The sequence below is a fragment of the Stigmatopora argus genome, chromosome 23 (genome assembly GCF_051989625.1).
Source record: "Stigmatopora argus isolate UIUO_Sarg chromosome 23, RoL_Sarg_1.0, whole genome shotgun sequence".
In the NCBI taxonomy this organism is placed as follows: domain Eukaryota; kingdom Metazoa; phylum Chordata; class Actinopteri; order Syngnathiformes; family Syngnathidae; genus Stigmatopora; species Stigmatopora argus.
This window is the reverse complement of record NC_135409.1, coordinates 8,225,897-8,243,650: the sequence shown is the minus strand read 5'-3', so window position 1 is coordinate 8,243,650 and position 17,754 is coordinate 8,225,897. Positions and strand designations below refer to the sequence as shown.

General features: G+C 56.9%; 5 protein-coding genes across 7 annotated transcripts; 2 read left to right on the top strand and 3 right to left on the bottom strand.

Moving 5' to 3' along the window:
- Positions 1-370: 370 nt before the first annotated feature.
- Positions 371-4,740, bottom strand: ptprr (protein tyrosine phosphatase receptor type R). 2 transcript variants are annotated; one of them, XM_077594118.1, is made up of 15 exons: positions 4,472-4,740; positions 4,011-4,168; positions 3,821-3,934; positions 3,600-3,749; positions 3,396-3,491; positions 3,179-3,324; positions 2,994-3,113; positions 2,686-2,860; positions 2,535-2,619; positions 2,389-2,468; positions 2,080-2,217; positions 1,900-2,010; positions 1,674-1,831; positions 1,495-1,608; positions 371-1,425 (listed from the first exon to the last, which is right to left on the bottom strand). In XM_077594118.1, the coding sequence occupies exons 1-15, from the start codon at positions 4,533-4,535 to the stop codon at positions 1,350-1,352; spliced, it is 1,785 nt and encodes a 594-aa protein (XP_077450244.1). In that variant the 5' UTR covers positions 4,536-4,740; the 3' UTR covers positions 371-1,349. The 2 variants fall into 2 exon arrangements, with proteins under 2 accessions (XP_077450244.1, XP_077450245.1); XM_077594119.1 differs by having other exon boundaries at positions 3,396-3,488.
- Positions 4,741-5,054: 314 nt separating this feature from the next.
- On the top strand, positions 5,055-6,906 carry LOC144069060 (tetraspanin-8-like). Its single transcript, XM_077594124.1, has 9 exons — positions 5,055-5,259; positions 5,517-5,585; positions 5,679-5,795; positions 5,872-5,946; positions 6,019-6,114; positions 6,178-6,291; positions 6,363-6,398; positions 6,462-6,545; positions 6,613-6,906. The coding sequence occupies exons 1-9, from the start codon at positions 5,167-5,169 to the stop codon at positions 6,748-6,750; spliced, it is 822 nt and encodes a 273-aa protein (XP_077450250.1). The 5' UTR covers positions 5,055-5,166; the 3' UTR covers positions 6,751-6,906.
- Positions 6,907-6,944: 38 nt separating this feature from the next.
- On the bottom strand, positions 6,945-9,137 carry rab21 (RAB21, member RAS oncogene family). Its single transcript, XM_077594125.1, has 7 exons — positions 8,610-9,137; positions 8,035-8,094; positions 7,847-7,954; positions 7,731-7,794; positions 7,608-7,662; positions 7,460-7,548; positions 6,945-7,363 (listed from the first exon to the last, which is right to left on the bottom strand). The coding sequence occupies exons 1-7, from the start codon at positions 8,745-8,747 to the stop codon at positions 7,215-7,217; spliced, it is 663 nt and encodes a 220-aa protein (XP_077450251.1). The 5' UTR covers positions 8,748-9,137; the 3' UTR covers positions 6,945-7,214.
- Positions 9,138-9,683: 546 nt separating this feature from the next.
- On the top strand, positions 9,684-15,714 carry myrfl (myelin regulatory factor like). Of its 2 annotated transcripts, XM_077594116.1 has the most exons (24): positions 9,684-10,197; positions 10,344-10,416; positions 10,552-10,639; positions 10,706-10,761; positions 10,835-10,985; positions 11,075-11,248; positions 11,343-11,538; positions 11,607-11,683; positions 11,743-11,853; positions 11,909-12,035; positions 12,105-12,305; positions 12,385-12,493; positions 12,564-12,673; positions 12,747-12,892; positions 12,979-13,107; positions 13,210-13,278; positions 13,800-13,843; positions 13,910-14,038; positions 14,396-14,446; positions 14,515-14,599; positions 14,692-14,766; positions 14,835-14,946; positions 15,014-15,085; positions 15,157-15,714. In XM_077594116.1, the coding sequence occupies exons 2-24, from the start codon at positions 10,362-10,364 to the stop codon at positions 15,244-15,246; spliced, it is 2,457 nt and encodes an 818-aa protein (XP_077450242.1). In that variant the 5' UTR covers positions 9,684-10,197; positions 10,344-10,361; the 3' UTR covers positions 15,247-15,714. The 2 variants fall into 2 exon arrangements, with proteins under 2 accessions (XP_077450242.1, XP_077450241.1); XM_077594115.1 differs by having other exon boundaries at positions 14,835-15,085.
- On the bottom strand, positions 14,622-16,872 carry cradd (CARD and death domain containing adaptor protein). The gene is made up of 2 exons (XM_077594117.1): positions 15,875-16,872; positions 14,622-15,601 (listed from the first exon to the last, which is right to left on the bottom strand). The coding sequence occupies exons 1-2, from the start codon at positions 16,212-16,214 to the stop codon at positions 15,324-15,326; spliced, it is 618 nt and encodes a 205-aa protein (XP_077450243.1). The 5' UTR covers positions 16,215-16,872; the 3' UTR covers positions 14,622-15,323.
- Positions 16,873-17,754: the final 882 nt, after the last annotated feature.

Below are 17,754 nucleotides of genomic sequence, written 5' to 3'. Positions count from 1 at the left end.
CGAGCCAACGAGCCGGGCCTCCACATCCGGACGGATGGGACGCCGAGCGATGGCCGCCAAGGTGATGTGACGTGAGGTTTGCGATGGTTTGAAACGTCGGTTTGGAGACGGAGCGCTATTGTTTTCCAACGTGTCACGGGTGAGAGTTTGCGAGCGTGGAGGCCGACGCCTTTCTCCTTCCTTCCTTCCTTCCTTCCTTCGTCCTTCCTTTGTTGGACATTCCTAAGCGAGGGACGGACGAGAGCGAGACGCTCCCGCCAAAGTACGGCGGAGGCCTTTGAGGAGCTTTGTTCGGAAAAGGCCGCACTGGAAACTGGAAGCAAGCCAGTCTGTTTTTTTCTCCCAAGCACTTTAATAGCACCAGCGAAACATTCCAGTCAATTCCAGACAAAAGCAAACATGGTCACGTGACCGCCTTGTTTACATTTTTTTGTTTGTTTTTTGCACGACACTCACATTTGGATGTCTTCACGGATGAACTGTAGAAAAATAAAGTTCTTATTAAAAGCATAAATATACATACGATGGCACCAATTCTTGTGTCTTGAAAAAAATGGAATTGTGGGCGGTGTATAATGATTTTTTTTCTGCTAATTCATGTATTTTTCAAACTTTAAGTCGTACTTTTTTTTTTACAGTACAGGTTACACTAACAATAGTAAAATGGACAACAACAGGCTAAATAGGCATGTGTTATCATAGCCGCTTTTCGGATGAAAGTACGAAAACATACTCTAGATCAGGGGTCGGGAACCTTTTTGAAAGAGAGAGCCATAAACAATTCATATTTTCAAATATTATTCCTTCAGAGCCATAATCACAATTTAAAAGTCAAAACACATGAAAATTTGCATTTTTTTTGGGTCATTTTACAACTTTTAAAGTACAAAAAGTCTCTTCATTATTTTGACAACATTGTTAAGCTGTGGCTAATCAATGAATGTCAATGAGTTCAATGAGTATCAATGAGAGAATGAATGCAGAAGACTAATGGAAAGAAAAATCAATGCCACAGTGCCGACGTGACGTTCCTATTGGTGCGTTCGGGACTCGGCTCTCTCACCACCGCTTTCCATATTTTAGCTCAGAGCCATATGCACCAATCAAAAGAGCCACATGTGGCTCCCGAGCCATAGGTTCCCTACCCCTGCTATAGATAATAGTCGAAGGCCCGGCCGCTTATAGTCCGGGAAATACGGTACGGCACGGATGAAAGATTTCCCATCTCTGGGACGCTTTTGTTGGAAAAGCTGGGCCGTCCAGAGTCCAGGAAACCAGCACCAATGGGAACCGGAAAGGCGGCGGTCGGCGTTAGCTTAGCGCCGTTCCCTCACTCGCCCGGGCGGGCGTCAGAGGCCGTCCTGCAGGGCGGCGAGGGCCCGGTGGACGAACTCGTACTGCTGCGCCGTCTGGATCATTCCGCCCCTGCCGGACGCCGGGTTTGAAGGCGCTCGGAGAGCCGCCGCCGTCCCTCCGGGGCGGACGCTCGCTCACCTGTCCAGTCGCATCTGGCAGGTGATGGCCAGCACGTCCACGGCGCCCTCGGACGCCAGCTGCTCGGCGCCCACGCTGGCGGCGATGAAGCAGCCCGTGCGCCCGATCCCGGCGCTGAAAGCCGGGGGAGAAACGCCGTTTGAGACGCTCTCCCGTCGAGTCGATGAAATATTCGTCACCTGCAGTGCACGACGACGGGCCCCGCCCGCGGCGCCGCCCGCCGCGCCGCCTCCACGTCCTCCATCAGCCGCAGTAGCGGCACGGTGGCCGACGGTGTCTTGTGGTCGGGCCACGCCGTGAACCAGAAGTGGCGCAGCGTGTGGTGAGCGTCCCCGCGCTGCGCGTGGCGTCGAGCGGCGGATTTACGGCGTGCCGCTCGCCTACGCCCGGCGGCCGCGCGCGTACCTTGAGCGTGACGCGTCTGGCGGTGTAGTGTTGACGCTCCCGCGTGGCGTCCACCTCCACCTCCACCTGGCCGAAAACGCCGCGCTTCTCCGGCCAGTAGAGGACGCACTTCTGTCGGGAAGAGGCCGGCCTTCAGAACCGACGGGGACGACGGCGGCGGCGTTGGCGGCGGGCGCCGACCTCGTTCTTCTCCTTGAGCTTGGTGATCATGACGATGGCGGGCGCCGCTTCCTGCCACGCCATCAACCAGAAGTCGTCCACGGTGTTAGCCATGGGGCCCTGCGTGGCGATGAAGGCCTTCTGGTCGCCGCGGTAACCCTGAGGCACGCGCAAAGGTCGTTAGCCGCACGTGCGCACACACACTTTGATTTGGCGAGGAAAGCCAGGGAACTTGACGTTCTCGCTCGCGACTTCCTGGCAGGAAAGGAGCGCCGTGGGAACTTGGCTCGTGTTTTTAAAAAAAAAGTTTGAAACCTCTCGTAGACTGACCCGGACGTAGTTGGCGTTGATGTAGGAGGTCAGCGGGTCGCCGTTCCTTCCCGTCCGCAGCGCCACTCTGGAATGAGGATCTGCCGAGAGACCGGGGCACGCCGTCGGACCACGCGCTCGTCTCGGCGCCAGTGGGCGGGACTCACTGGGCAAGATGCTCTTGTATCGGTTCTTGCTTCCGTGGTTGGGAACGTCCACTTGCGCCGCGTCCGTGAAGTTCATGGGGATCTCCTGCCACGCCGACGCCGGTGTGAAAACGGGCCGGCCGAGGTCCGCGCACGCCGCCGCGCCACTCACCGAGAACTCGTCGTGGAGAGCGCGCGTGTCGGCGACCGCGAGACGCAGGCGCCGAGGCGTGAGCGGGCGCCGGGCCGCCGCCAGGTACTCCCGGGCCGCGTCCTTCCCGGCCGTCGAGACGGCGCCGCCGACCGCCGTCGACACGTCCAAGACGAGCGAGACGTTGGAGCCGCGTCTGGGGACGGCGGAAGGTTACCCGATGACATTTGTTCTTCCTCTGGCCAACACGCAGCCTCCCGCAAAAAAAAGTGGCTTCGAATGGATTGGACGTCTACCGCTATCGATGCTAATTGGAACGTTCGCCAGACCTTTCTTGAAGTCCCGTTGGCCGTTTCATCCGGAAAGGGGAGGGGCACGGCTTGAGCTCGATCATCGCCGGGGTGGCGGCGGCCGACGGGGCGGGGTCTGCTTCCCGAAGAAGGGCGGGGCTTTAGGGAGGGGGCGACAGGGCGTCAACGCGGAGTACACGAGCACGTGCGCGGCGAGAGCTTACCACGGCGGGGGGACGGCGGAGGGACCGGGGGCCGTCGGGGTCGACGTCGGGGCCGGCTCGTCGTGGCTCGCGTCCGCCTTGCCGCCGTAGGCCGGGGGCGGAGCTTTCGGGTGCCCGCCGGAAGTCGTCTTCAGGCCGAGTAGAAGCTGATGAAAAAAATGGGAAATTCGGCCCAACCGGACGTTTCTTGGAAGCGCCGTCGACTGTCGTCACGTACCGTCGAACAAACCACGGCCACGACGAAGACGGCGAGGAAGAGGACGGTGGTGTAGAAGGGCTCCTGTCCCCACGCGTTCTCCCGCAGAGCCTTCTTCTAGGAAACAATTCCAATATTGACCTCCAACTCCAAATCTGGGTCTTTCCCGGACGTCCGCCCCGCATTCACATTAGCACGTTAGCACGTTGTGCAGTTTTTGCCAACCTGCACGGATACTTGGGTGATCCCCAAGTGCGCCAGGTGACGACGGAGCAGCCCGACGTTCAGCGATCGGAGCACGTCCAGCGCCGGCCGCGGCTCGGAAGCGTCCGCTCGCCGCGAGGACACGAAGATCTCCACGCCGTTTTTCTCTTCCTGCCCCGGGCGACAATCGATGGACGGGCCGCCGGACAAAGTCAATCGGACGGAGAGGCGCGTTCGCTCACGTCCAGCCCGTTGATGTGGATCAGGCCGACGGGGACCCCCAACGCCGCCGCCACGCCGCCGCGGAACCATCGGAGGAGAGCCGCGTTCAGACGCCGCACGTCCGAGGCCAGAAACTAGGAAAACGGCGAGGAGGAGTCACGCCAATGGCGGGCGGGCGGGCGGACGAACCGACGACGGACGGCTTCTCACCACGGTGACCAGGTGTCGCGCGGCCACGGCGGCGTGCTCCACCGGAACCTTGCCGTCACCGTGTCGATGATGACGGCGATCGTCCGCGCCGCCGTGCGACCGCGGGTCCGAGTCCGAGGGGTGGACCGCGCGAGGCCCCGCTTGACCCGACGCCGACTCTGCGGACACGTCGGAGAAGCAAGCGTCCAATCACGTGGCTCTCTCGATGAAATACTCTCCAAATGAGCACAAGTCATTTCAACTTCACTTCCAAACAAACAGCACAAATGAGCAAGAAAATGAGCTGTAATCGTTGTTGTTGTTGTTTTAAATATTTGCATCCTCCCATATTTGTGCAGCTGTTTTTGTCGATGGGCAAAAATAGCTCTAATCGCCCAGACCTGGTCAGGTGTTAACGGGGCAAGCTAGCATAGCTTTAGCATTTAATTGAGGCTAATTAGCGACGACGAGTTGTCACTCACGTGAGGATGTCGAGCCGCAGAGCACGAGCGGAAGAAGGAGCAAGCATCCCCCGGCGCCCCGCATCCTTCATCCGCGAGTGACAAGGGCGCGGAGGACGGCGGCGGCGGCGGAGGACGTCTCCTCGCGTCCTCGCCAAAATGAAGGAAGCCTGTCGACGAGGACGGCAGCAAAATGTCTCCAAAATGTCGCCCAAAGATAATTTCCCCGACGGAAAACGGAGCCGCCAGACCTCACTGTGCTTTATGACATTTGAAGCGCGGAGAATAAAGAAAGCAACGCTTGAGCGCCACCTGATGGCCAAAAGGACGAGTTGCACTTAAAACCCACTTGTTCAGAAGGCATCGGTAGTTTTGAACATTATACGTACTCCGATTGTAGTTGGAGCGTTTTTCTTCATTTTCAATTGGGATTAGTAGTACGTCGTGTAGTATATAACGATTCACAATTAGCTGCCGAGTGTTAGTGCCCTCTTGTGGCCGATAACAGCAGCGCAGGCGAGAGCTTCCAAAAGCCGGAAATGACCAACTTTGCTCGGTCAGGTAGTCATTTTGGGGAAGGACCGCCCCTTAAATGTTTGTCCCGCCCTCTTCCGTCTTCCTTTCTTCCTTTTGCTTTCTTCAGTCGTCACGCGGTCGTTCAGTAGGAAACGTCTCTTCAACTTGTCGTCCTCTTTCGAACTCTTCAGTCCCTCCACATGTTTGGACGTGCTCGTCAAACCGAACCCATCATGACGAAAGTCAACAGCTGCGTCAAAATCAGCTTTTTTGTGGCCAACGTTTTCTTCGCGGTGAGTTAGAAGTTGCTCTCTTCTTTCCGCCTCAAATGTTCTCGTCGTCGACATGTTGCTTCTTCCGCTTTCTCGAAACAACAACCCCCCCCCCCCCGGAAGCGACATTTGAGTTCGTCCAACTCCAAATTTCAACCCCGAGGATTGCGCCATTGATTATTTTCCATATTTCCGACCTTTTCAACCGACAGGTGTCCGATGATTGTTTGTTTATCCAAATGTGGCCTAATGTGACTCCTCCCCTTGTGAACTTTCAGGTTTTAGGCGGCCTCATCGTCACCTTTGCCTTGCTGTTGCAGCTGGTCACCCACTTTCACGACGCCCCGGTAAATAACCAGGCTCGCCGCTCGCCACCCGAACGTTTCGGTCGCCCGTGGCCCGTGGCCGCCAGGTTTTAACGGCGCCGTGGCGCTTTGCAGATGGCGGGCCGCTTCACCGTCCTGACCACGCTGTACGTGGTGGGCCTGCTCACCATGGCGATCGCCGCCGTGGGCGCGTACGGCGCGCACCGCCAGAGAATGGCCGCCCTCATCGCGGTGAGTGGGTCGCGCCGTAGGTAAGTCGCCTCTCCGAACGACGAGCGCCCGGCTAATTCCCGGGTTTTGCGCGCAGTTTCTGGTGTGCATGGTGATCGGCACCCTGATGACGTTCCGCCTGGCCATCCCGCTGGCGGCCGTGCGTCCCGAGGTGAGCGCGTCCCCCGACGCCTTTCGCGCCGCCGCCGCCGCCGTGTGGTGATGGCCGCCGCCTTTGGTTTAGGTGGAAGCCACGATGGCCGACGCGGTCCGCCAACTGCTGCCGTTGGACGTAGCTGACCCGAAGACTCGAAGGGTCTTCGACGACATCCAGGAAACGGTGAGATGGCCGGAGGTTTGGCGCGCGTGGCGGACGTCACTAAACGGCGACGTGCGTTTGCAGTTGCAGTGTTGCGGCGCCTTCAGCTACGCCGACTGGCGCCAGGACATCCCGGATTCGTGCGCGTGTGACGTGGTGACGGCGCCGCAGGGAAAATGCCATCTCGTCGATTACGTCGTAAGCCGTCCGACGGGGAGCGGTGGCGTCGCGCCGAGGCTCCGCCTCCTGACTGGTTTATTGTGTTGCAGTTGTTTTTCCGCGTGAAGAAGTCGGTGTACCGCCAGGTAAGTTGCGCTCGGGCGAGCCGCGAGGCGCCGGTACCGCGCTGACGGGTGACTTGCGCACAGCCGTGCTTCCCGCTGGTGAAACGCTACTCCCTCCTGGCGATGGACGTCGTCATCGGGACCACTTTCGCGCTGGGGGCCCTGGCGGTAAGCGAGGCGGGTCGGCTGGGAAAGCCAGGCGCCGCGGCTAACGCCGTCCCCGCTTCCCTTCCAGCTGCTCGGCCTGATCCTGTCGTCGGTGCTCATCCACCAGCTGCGTCCCGGCGGGCGCCGCGCCATGCTGCTGGTGCCCACCATCTTCAAGCCCCAGCCCCCCAAGTATCAGGAGCTGCACAACGCCCCCCTGTATTAGCGCTGCGCGTGCCTTGTCTTTTCGCACTGAAGAAAGTGCAACTACTGTTTTTTTTGTTTGTTGACCTAAGCCATAAAAGCTACTTTTGACTTCCTGGCAAAAGGTGAAGTTGGCATTGTATTTTGGGGAGTTTGGAATAAAGACACTTGAGATAGATGAAGCGCTAACGACCCTTTCTCGCGAAAAAAACAGCATTTTAATCCTTAAAGAAGCGTTTAATGAACATTTTTTTTAATTATCAAACAAAGCCATTTGCCATCAAGCACGCTCACCCGCGCGTTTATTAAACAGGAGGAATGTTTCCCAAAGGCGACCCATTTGTGCTTGAACTTCAAGCCGCCGCCCTCTCCGTCCGTCTTCCTCAACAATGGGGGCGCCGTGCGGCGGCGCCCCGACAACTTAACGAGACGAGGGAAAAAAAGGGTGCTTTGGCCAGCTTCCCAATCCTTAGCGCAAAAAAAAAGTTAGCCAGACGAACAGCATCCCCCAGCGGGCGCGGCCCGTGGATCGTCGTCCACGATCTGAACGCCCCTGCGGCCGGACGCCGACGGGCCGCCTCCGCCGCCGCTGTTTCCCTTGGACCTCTCCTCGGCTTGAGCCGCCTCCATCATTCCTGGTCGGACACGCGCACTGACGTCAATTCCAAGTCCATGTGCGCGCGGGTGGATGGGACGCCGAAGAATTTGAAACGGTAAACGGCGCGTCTTACTTTTACACAAGTCCAAGAAGAGCTCCTCGATGCCTTTGTTGAGCTTGGCCGACGTCTGGTAGTGTTTGGCCCCCACCGACTCGGCGTAACTACGGCGAGCGACGGGTTAAAAAAAGAGGCGGACGGCGAGATCGCCGGCGTCGCTCACCTTTCCGCCTCCTCGTTGGAGACGTTGCGATCTTTCTCCAAATCGATTTTGTTACCTGCCGCGACACGGGGCGAAAGTTGCCTTTGTGGGGGTGGGGTCTATTTTCGGCCACTACTTACTTACCCACGATGCACAAGCAAATGTCGTTGCCCAGCATCTTCCTCAGTTCTTTGACCCAGTTCTTCACCTGAGACGCAAAGTAGCTCAGATGGGCAAAAACGTCCGACGACGTGGGTTACCTTCTGGAAGGAGTCTTGGTCGGTGATGTCGTACATGAGGACGGCGCCGTTGGAGTCTCTGTAGTAGATGGGCCCCAAAGCGTGGAAACGCTCCTGACCCGCCGTATCCTGCGCGCACACGCCGAGGCGTCGCATGAGCCGGCGAGCGCCACGGGATGCCGAAGCCGCCACCGACGACGACGTCTTACCCAGATGGCCAAGTTGATCCGCTTGCCCGTGATGTTGAGCTTCTTGGTCAGGAAAGACGCCTGGACGCAAAAGACGAGCGACCTTGAAATCAAATGATTTTTTTCTTCTTCTCCATTTTAAAGGATTGCTTTGAGAACAATGCCATCATTCAGAAGACATTTTTCCCGATTTCCTTGAAGCCAAACAGGCTTTGGAAAAACTTTCCCTCGGGTGTTACCGTCAACCTAAATCCATTGGTTATTTTGGAAAGCCATTCCTACGAGCGTGTTCCCGTTTAACCAGATGGCGCTCCCTTCTTTTCTCGACGTGGGGCAACCTCGGACGACCTTTGGAAGTACGCACCTCAGGCCTCAAAAGACAACTTAGTTTACGAACTGATAGTTCAGAAGGAATGTTGTCAAGTGCAAACTTAAATCGGTGTCGCTTGGACAAGTCGGATCCCCGCCCTGGTGTTCCACTTACCTGCCAACCAACTTGTTTTGACCAATTTTATAAGAAATGCGCAGGTTCGATTCCATTAAAAGTGGATCCTAACTACTTTTGTGAGCCCTGTCACCCCCCATCGGTCGTTCACCTGAAGTGTCGTGATGTGTTTGTCGTTGAATTTGTTCTCGCAGTATCGCAGGACCATGGACGTCTTTCCGACGCAGCCTTCCCCCAAGAGAACCACCTTGAAAGAGAAGCTTTTTCCGCCGCCGCCCGCTGCCGCCATGGCAGCCGCGCGATGGGTGACGACGAGCTGGTTAGTGGCTTGACTAGTCTGCCTGCTTGTCTTGCTGCCTACCGGCCTAGCGGCCGGCCTCCGCCCCCCGGCCCCGCGCCGAAGAGGCTAACACTTAGCACGTCGGAAGGTGCCTCCTGCGTAGCTCACATCGGCTTCCGATCCCAGGGGGGTGGTACCGCCGGAGGGAGGGGTGGACACAGCCGAGAAATCAAAGGACGCAGGTCGATACTCTTTGAAGGAAAAAAAAAAGACGGAGTTGCTTCTCGACACGAGCACGGCGCCCTCAAACAAGGTAAATATGCTCGTCAGAGTGACGACGATGCTGGATTGTCATCCAACTAAATGGCGTCGTTTAGCCGGTTAGCTTCTAAGCTCGTCTATTCACATGAAGAGTCTCACTCCCGAGCAGGAACGCATGCGTCACCCGGTCCTCGGAGCTGTCAGAGCTCAAAATGGTCTCGAGGGAACTCGGCGGCAAGCCCAACGTCATTTGGACGTATTGGAAAGCCATTCGCTTCGTGTGCTAGCACACCGCTGAGATGGCAAAAGCAACTCACGAACGGACGGGCATCTCGGTGTCGGAGACGATCTTTGGCTGTCACATGACCAGGCTGGGCTCTTCCTCATGATTCGTCAAACATCTGACAGATGTCAATGTGACTCGAATCGGATTCCGACGCGACATCGACGCGAGACGCATTCATTGGATTTGTGGATGTGTTTTGAGCCTTTCAGCCTCGCAGTTCTCATAATCGCCATTTCAAGCTTTGCTCGAGTCAGCCAAAATCACCCCCGAGAGGGCTATCATACACTTCCGCAAATGTAAACAATCAAAAGGTTGTCCTGTCATTGTCTGGCGACCAATCTCATCGTTTTCCCCACCTGATACGCTTGACAGCTTGTGACTAATAATAACAACCTCGCCCCCTCTGCAAACTTTACCACAGATTTGACATGGAAAATAGGGAGAATAGTCTGGACGAAAAACATTTTGAGGTCTCTGATAGTTTGTGCCCTGGGGAATCGCCCACATTGCCCACTTTGCTCGTAGCAAAAACCGCCCCCAACACTACGGCCTTGACAAACTGACATAATAGAATGACTGGTGACCATTCTGCGCCTTCTCGGTCAGATTTAGCAAGGTCCCTTCCTCACTTGAGTGACACAATTGATATGAGAGCACCTGTATGCCACGCCTACTTCCTGTCCAAAGCTCAAAGTCCGCCTGACACAAACGAGAAAGGCGCCGCGCACCGAGAAAAGAACCCGCGGAGGACGCCCAAACGGAGCCTAAAAGCATACATAAAGGAAGACAATCCGCAAGAAAGTCCCGAGTCCCTCGCGGGTCGCGGCCGAGGGCCATCGCCGCCGCCGCCGCCGATCCGACCGACGGACGAATCCCGGGACTCCGGCCTCGGCGGCCATTTTGGACAGAAAGGCAAGTGAGCCGGAACAAACGCGTCTGCCTCTCAATGGCGCCCGTGTGACTTCGGGCCCGTTTCGGGACCACGGCGCCACGTAGGCGGACATGTCCGTCTTTCCCGTTGCCGAGCGACACTCACGCGCATCCCTTTCCATTTGAAGCGTCACCCGCTGGCCAGCATGGAGCCCGCGGCCGTGCACGGCGAGAAGGAGGCCCTGCGGCAGTTCTTCCGGGGTGAGTACGGCGCCGAATTTTGGGCGGGTCGCCGAACGCTCGTCCGCTTTTGACGGCCGTGGACGTTCCACCCGCGACGATCCTCGTTCGGGGACGTCCGTCTTGACGAGCGCGACCGACGGGATGCCCGCGCAGGTCACGACGTCAGGCAAGTTCTGGACAGCTCGGTGGAAGTGGACACCAGCATCCTGGAGCGGTACCTCAGCAGCGACTTCAACGCTTTGTGAGACGTCCTCGCCGGCGGGCACCTTGACTCGTTGTCCCTCATGTGATTGTGTTTGGTCGCCAGCGCGCTCCCCGAGTCGCCGCCAGAGTCGGAGATATGCTCGCCGGAGCAGATCTCAGGTCAGCGGTTGTCCCGTCGTGACGCCTAGCCCGAACGCCGGCCCGGGGCTAACGTTAGCTCGTGGTCCGACAGATTTCCAAACGGAGCTTTGCTATCGGTCCGCCCAACCCGTGGATGGCGGCCACGCCCCCGCGTACGACGGCTACGGCGTGGCCGGGATGACTTCGGGCCCGCCGCCGCCGCCGCTTTTCGCCAACCGCCCGGCCTCCCCTTGCCACTCCCGGTGAGCGCTCCTCGTGGGGTCGGAAAAGTGGGCGGACGAGAGTCCGGGCTGGCGAAAATCTCCGCATTTGTCCGCGGCTTCGCCGACAGAAGCAAAAGGAAAAGAAGCGAGTCCCAGAATTGGTCGTCGGGACCGGACGGAGCGGCGCTCGGCGGCGAGGCCGACGGGACCCGAGGAGGCCCCGTGGCCGGCGGCTCCCTGACGTGGACCGGGTTCCGACCCGACGACTGGAACCCCATCCTGGATGTGAACTTCCGCACCATGTGAGCGTTCCCGTTCCGCGAGAAAGACGGGGTGACTGGCGTTCCTTGGCCGCTGATGGCCCCCTCCCTCCCTCCCTCCCTCCCACCCGCTCAGGCTTCCTCCGGTCTTGTCGGTGGAAACGGACAAAGGCTTCAACTTCTCTCCAGCGGACGAGGCCTTCGTGTGCCAGAAGAAGAACCACTTCCAGGTGACGGTCCACGTGGGGGCGGCCGCCGAGCCCACGTACGTCAGAACGCCGAACGGCACCCGTCGGCCGGACCGCCTGGAAATCAAAGTGTTCGGGATCAAGGTACTCGACCTTCTGCTCGGCGCGGGTTAGCCCGCTTTGGCGCTAGCCGGCTTTGGCGTTCCCGCCAGATGGAATCTCCCGAGCGCCGCGTGACGATGGAGCAGTCCCAGGCCGACCGCAGCAAGAAACCCTTGCGGCCCGTCAGGTGGGCGACGGCGCGGTGACGGCGGTCCGCGGAGACCTGACGCGCTTCCCTTCTGGCAGGGTCGCCGTGGCGAGCGACGGACTAAGCAAAGTGACGTTGGGACGCCTCCACTTCGCCGAGACCACCGCCAACAACATGCGCAAGAAAGGACGACCCAACCCCGACCAGAGGTGATGGAGGGCTAGCGCCATTGTGCCAAAGCGCAAGCTAACCGTCCCCGTGCAGATATTTCCAGATGGTGGTGGGCTTGTACGCCGTCGTCGGCGAGGAAGGCCGAGACGGCGAGGAAGGCCGAGACGGCGAGCCCTCCCTCCTCTTGGCCGCCCTGGTGTCCGAGAGACTCATCGTCAGGGTGAAGGCTCGCTCGCGGCGCCTTTTCCGTGGTCGTTTTTTTTTGACGGCCTCCTCGGCGCGCTCGCAGGCTTCCAACCCGGGTCAGTTCGAGATGGACGGCGACAGCCTGTGGCGGCGCGGGGCGGAGCGGGACGCCGTGGCGTGTCACGGCCGGGTGGGCATCAACACGGACGCCCCGGACGAGGCGCTGGTGGTTTGCGGCAACGCCACCGTCATGGGGCGAGTCATGCAGCCGTCGGACCGGCGCGCCAAGCGGAACATTCGCCAGGTGCGGCGGGCGGAGAGCGGGAGGCGGGGCCTGAGGCCGGCCGGGCCCGGGTTGGCTTCCAATCTCGCTGTCGCGGCAGGTGGATCCCGAGGAGCAGCTGAGGCGGATCACGCAGATGCGACTGGTGGAGTTTGACTACAGACCCGAATTTGCCTCCAAGATGGGCATCGAACACACGCAGCGCACGGGTCAGACGCGGCCGGGGAGGCGTGGTCACCAACGGGCAAGCGCCCTCAATGCGCCCGTGCCACCTTTCAGGCGTGCTGGCTCAGGAGGTAAAGGAGCTCCTCCCTTCGGCCGTCAAGGAGGTGGGAGACGTCACGTGTCACGACGGCCACAAGATCGACAACCTCCTGGTGGTGGACAAGGTCCGCCCCTGCTCTTCTCCAAAAGCAAGGCCGTCTCCTCTTCCTCACCCCCTCTCTTCCATTCCTCCTCCAGGAGCAGATCTTCATGGAGAACGTGGGCGCGGTGCAGCAGCTCTCCAAGATGGCCGACAGCCTGGAGACCCGCGTGACCGAGTTGGAGGGTTGGAAGCGGCGCCTGGCCAAGCTCAAGAGTCTGACGGGAAGTCTGCGCTCCTCGGGGTACTTCCTCCTCGCCCTCCTCCCTCCGGTCCACGTCGTCGCTCGCGCCTCCGTCCGGTAAAAAGCGCTCCGCCTCCTCCCGATAGAACGTCCAGAAAACAAAGCACCGCCTCGGCGTTGCCGATTCCGGACGTGCGGCCTAAAAGCGACGGCTGCCTGTCGCGGGGGGCCTTCCGGGCCGGCGTCCTGGCGCTGTGCCTTGCCGTGGCCGTCTGGTGAGCGCCCATCCGGCTCCCCCGGTCATCTTTCTGTCTAAATGATCTAAATTACCCACGAGCCGACGCAAAGTAATGGCAGCGACGACGTGTGTTCCACAGCATCGTCACCATCGGCGCCATCCACCTTCTGGAAGTAACCCGACACAACCTGGATTCTTCTGGCGTCAGGTAAATGCTCGCACTCGCTCGACAATGCGTCTTGAGGGTACACGGTCGATTGGTCGCCGGTCTTTTGGTCGCCCGGAAGGTAAGTGATAATTACCATTTAAATGGTTGCTCAAATTCCCTAAATACAAACTGCGAATGACTATTTAGTCATACTTAATGCCCTAGTCATTATTAGGCTAAAGAAAAGCTCCAAATTTCCCGGACTTGTATTGTTTTTTGTTGGAGAACTTGTTAAGACCCTGACGGACGTCGCTTCTTAAAGGGACAGCGCATGTACATACAAAGTCTTCTGCACTCACACGTCGGCTCAGTGAAACTGCTCATTGTTGGCTTTTATTCATGCGTAGACCGTGTTGTTTTACCTTGTTTTGTCGCCGCTCTTTTGGTCGCCCGTTGTTGCGGTCGGGGTGACCAAAAGACCGGCAACCAATCGACCGCACACGGTCTTGAGATCCCCGTTGAGTTAGCGCCATCTTGATTTGAAGGCCCGTGACTGTTTTTTTCCCCCTTTGTCTGGGTAGCAACAGCAGCGAGATTCCACCGACGGCGAGCGGCGGCAGCACGGGTAAAAGCCCTCTTTCGCTGGTGTCTTGTTGAAGTGTCATGAAAATGGATGAATTTGCGCTTTCAGCTCCGCCCATTTCCCCCCCTGGGCCCTGGCCGCCCGACATGCACTTCTGCCACCTGTTGTATTGCAACACCGAGTACTGCTGTCCCTCGCCAGCCGAGGACGACGCCCGCTTGGACGCCACGCCGGCGGGTGAGTGTGTGGCCGTGGGGCGGGACCCCGTTTTTTCCCTGCGCAATTTGGGCGACCCTCAGGGCGTAATGTATCCGGGTTTTTTTTCTTCATTTATGTTAGCGGTTGCTTTAGGGTTGCCATTTTGGGGGAAAAAAACGAAGCAAAATGTACATAGCCAGTTTTATTTTGAAAACTCATTCAGCACTAAAGCAAACATGTTTTATGTTTGAACAACATATAGCCTGCATTGTATTCACCAATTAAATACAGAATTCTAAATATTACATAAAAACATCTTGAAAAAAGTTATTTTGGCAGGTCAAAATATTAGCTGGAGCATTTGAGATAATGGATGGCATTTATTTTGTGGCACAGAGAAACGAGATCGAGACGACTTCCTGCAGAACATCCAAAGCTCCACGGACTGTACGTACCACGGCGCCCCCGCGACATTTTGCGGCCGACGCAAACAGCCGTACGCGTGTGCGCGGCAGGGACCAACACCACCATCGAGTCGTTTGTGATTAAAGAGAACCGGCAGGTGATCGACAGCCGCTACTGCGTGCCAGACGAGTGCGGGTAAGCGGGCCGCCGCCGCCGCCCCGCCGCCGCCCCACCGCGCCGCCGCCTCCACCCCGTTTTTCACTCCGGCCGCGTGTGCCGGTCTTCAGACCCGAGCGCTTCGTCTTTCAAGTCCCCGTCAGTCCGTTTGTCCCCGTCAACATGCGAGTGACGCTCCTGATGAAGTGAGGCCGGACGACGGTGATGGCCAAGACGCACGCGGGTGCGCGCTTGACCTCTTGTGTGTGTTCAGTTCCACCGAGCTGTTGGTGGTGCACCTGTGCGCTTCTCACGAGTCGTCCACCTGCGCGGGACCGCACGACAGAAACCTGGCGGGCGCCCATCGCTACCCGTTGAACACGCAGGTGAACGCCGCCGCTTCGGGTCGGCCCGGACGAACGCGACTCCACCCACTCGTGCGTTTGTTCGCAGGGGGAACACGAGTGGCCGCTCCGCGTGGCCCGCCTCTACCGGGGATCGTACCACTTTCGCGCCACGGTGGCCGTAAGCACGCGAATGCCCGCGCCCATTCCGGCGCGAGTATTTCCTGAAGTCGCCCTGTGACCCGTGCGCAGGGCCAAGCCGACTGCAGTACCGACCATCACTTCCAGGGGGCACTCTTCACGGATTACCATTTCTACTTCTTCCGCCGATGCGACGACTGAGGGTCGCCCCGTCCGTCCTCGACGATCGCGACGGCCTCCGAAATTCGAGCGCACGTCGAAAGCATCCGTGAAACGGGTCAGCGTGTCATGATGTCGTCGAGGACCGACGGGTGGACGCCGGCGGCCCGCAGGCTTCGCCGGAGTCGCGCCGCCGTGGCCTCCTTCCCCCGCGAGCGCCTCCAGAGCAAGAGCGCGGCCAGCGCGGCGTCGCGGGAGCAGAGGGCGTGGTCAGCGCGGCAACGGAAGAGGGCGGCGGACGACACGCCCAGCTCCAACGCCACCGACTCCCAATCGGCGCCCAGGGCGGACGCCAGGTGCGAAAGCTGCCGGTCCGATGGGACTCCAAGGTCCCCGTCTGTGACAAAAACAAACAATCGCCAATTTTACTTGGTCTCGTTCTTCCTCCGAACAAACTCGCTCGTTTCAAATCGAGCAAAAATGGAATAAAAAGTGATATTAATTCCAAGACTTATTTTGAAGGAGTTGTGATGTCATAAAGCTCATAAAGTTATTTTTTGACTGAGTTACAAGTTGAATATGTTCACTTCTTTTGGCACATTTTCATATCCATAGTCCTACTGGTATACTACATCTTCCAGTGCAGTGAGGGAGAAGATGGACGTCTTACCGGCTATCATCGGAGACTCGGGGGGTCCGACGGGGACCCCCGATGGCCCCGATTGGGCCCGGGCGTTGAGCTCCTCTTGCAGCAGTCGCTCTCGAACCCACGGGAAGTCGTCCAGAGCTCCGAGGAAGGCGGCGAAAGCATCGGGGCCGCGCCTGGGCAGAAGTTCCAGCAGCTTCTGGCAGCGCTTCCACTCGGTTCTCTCGGCCAAAATGTCGTCCACCTGCGGGGCTGTCAGCACGTCCTCCTGGTACAGAAAGGCCAACAGGCTCTCGGACACCAGGAGCTCCTTGCATAAATACAAACGGAGCTTCTGGAGAACTTCTCGGTGGAGCGCCTCCATGTTTACGTCGACAACGACTTCCTCGTTTTCGGATTTGTTTTGACGTCACATCACAAACGATCGAGTCGCAAATCCTTCCTACTAAAGCGGGCGCAGTGTACAAACGATTAGTTTGTAGTTCTTCGCCTGTATTGTGAAACTACAACCGAAGAACGAACGACTAAACCCAGTTAACAACGTCAAAAGAGGTTCAAGCTAGCAAAGAGGTTCAAGCTAACCATAACAAAAGAGGTTCACGCTAACCATAGCAAAGGAGGTTTAAGCTAACAATAACAAAAGAGGTTCAAGCTAACAATAGCAAAGGAGGTTTAAGCTAACAATAACAAAAGAGGTTCAAGCTAACAATAGCAAAGGAGGTTCACGCTAACAATAACAAAAGAGGTTCAAGCTAACAATAGCAAAAGAGGTTCAAGCTAACAATAACAAAAGAGGTTCAAGCTCACAATATTCGCGTCAACTTCCTCAAAATGAACACCAAACTCCCATGTGGCACGGTTAAACTTTTAAGCATATATAGTAGGATCACACAGCACAGAAAAGCAGAAATAGAATCGTTTTAATTTGACGTTAAAAAGTTTATGCACATGCATGTGTGAGTACAAGACACTAGAGGGCACTCGCGCTCGTGGATGGGGGGCTTACTTCTGAATAGATTCGCCTACTAGTGGTATCTCGTTCGTCACACAATACAGACACTCCTCAACTTACGAACGCAATTGGTTCCGAGCGATTGTTCATAAGTTGAATTTGTTTGTAAGTTGATTTAGTGCTATATTTTGTATTATAATTTATGTTTAAGGCCTATATAAGTATATTGAAGGTTTATATAAGTGCATTTGTATGTTTAAGGCTTGTATAAGTAACACACATTGGTTTGTACTGAAAAAAAAACATTTAATAAAATGGAGAGAATATGTACAGTACTGTAGAGAGAGAGAGAGAGATTTATGTATTAGAAACTGGCCAAAAGAAGCGACCTAATGACGATTGCACAGTTTTCTTCTTTTTTTCATCATAAATGATGCAGTAGCACTGTATGGCATCATTCAATTGATTTGCAAACTTTGTGCAACGTTCAATATTTGGGTCCTGCTGCTCGATCTTTCTGTTTATAAATGGTACTGAATGTGCAACGCTCACCACTTTCTGACGCGCATCAAGCTTCGTTATTATTGCCACTCGTTTCAAATGAAATGGCTAGCCTCTTCCTTGCAACTCCCTCAATAGAAGCCTTTAGCTTTTTACCAACCATATTCAATATTGGATGCATGAGATATTTAATGATACAAATGAAAAAGGTTCTTTGCACACTGGAGATACATTCACGCACTTCCGCATTGCAACGAAGAAGGTAGATGCTGGGTGAGCTGAGCTCTCACAGCGCCAGGCGTCGGTATTAGCGGCGGAAAGAAGTACTACTCCAAAAAAGACGCGAAATACAAAATTGGACTTGCGAACATTTTTGGACTTAAACGCAATTTGCAGACATGTTCGTATGTACCGTTGTTCGTAAGTTGAATGTTCGTAAGTAGGGGAGCGT

Excerpts from the sequence above, each read along its gene's own strand:
- rab21 (XM_077594125.1), bottom strand. The coding sequence starts at position 8,747 with ATGGCGGCAGCGGGCGGCGGCGGAAAAAGCTTCTCTTTCAAGGTGGTT. Across the intron at positions 8,095-8,609 it reads AACACATCACGACACTTCAG|GCGTCTTTCCTGACCAAGAA; the intron begins GTGAACGACCGA and ends TTTTGCGTCCAG. Across the intron at positions 7,663-7,730 it reads CATTTGCTTGTGCATCGTGG|GTAACAAAATCGATTTGGAG; the intron begins GTAAGTAAGTAG and ends GTGTCGCGGCAG.
- myrfl (XM_077594115.1), top strand. The coding sequence starts at position 10,362 with ATGGAGCCCGCGGCCGTGCACGGCGAGAAGGAGGCCCTGCGGCAGTTC. Across the intron at positions 13,279-13,799 it reads CTGGATTCTTCTGGCGTCAG|CAACAGCAGCGAGATTCCAC; the intron begins GTAAATGCTCGC and ends TTGTCTGGGTAG. Across the intron at positions 15,086-15,156 it reads ACTTTCGCGCCACGGTGGCC|GGCCAAGCCGACTGCAGTAC; the intron begins GTAAGCACGCGA and ends ACCCGTGCGCAG.
- cradd (XM_077594117.1), bottom strand. The coding sequence starts at position 16,214 with ATGGAGGCGCTCCACCGAGAAGTTCTCCAGAAGCTCCGTTTGTATTTA. Across the intron at positions 15,602-15,874 it reads CGAGTCTCCGATGATAGCCG|ACGGGGACCTTGGAGTCCCA; the intron begins GTAAGACGTCCA and ends TTTTTGTCACAG.
- LOC144069060 (XM_077594124.1), top strand. The coding sequence starts at position 5,167 with ATGTTTGGACGTGCTCGTCAAACCGAACCCATCATGACGAAAGTCAAC. Across the intron at positions 5,260-5,516 it reads TGGCCAACGTTTTCTTCGCG|GTTTTAGGCGGCCTCATCGT; the intron begins GTGAGTTAGAAG and ends GTGAACTTTCAG. Across the intron at positions 6,292-6,362 it reads GCCATCTCGTCGATTACGTC|TTGTTTTTCCGCGTGAAGAA; the intron begins GTAAGCCGTCCG and ends ATTGTGTTGCAG.
- ptprr (XM_077594118.1), bottom strand. The coding sequence starts at position 4,535 with ATGCGGGGCGCCGGGGGATGCTTGCTCCTTCTTCCGCTCGTGCTCTGC. Across the intron at positions 3,750-3,820 it reads TCCACATCAACGGGCTGGAC|GAAGAGAAAAACGGCGTGGA; the intron begins GTGAGCGAACGC and ends CGCCCGGGGCAG. Across the intron at positions 2,469-2,534 it reads ATACAAGAGCATCTTGCCCA|ATCCTCATTCCAGAGTGGCG; the intron begins GTGAGTCCCGCC and ends GTCTCTCGGCAG.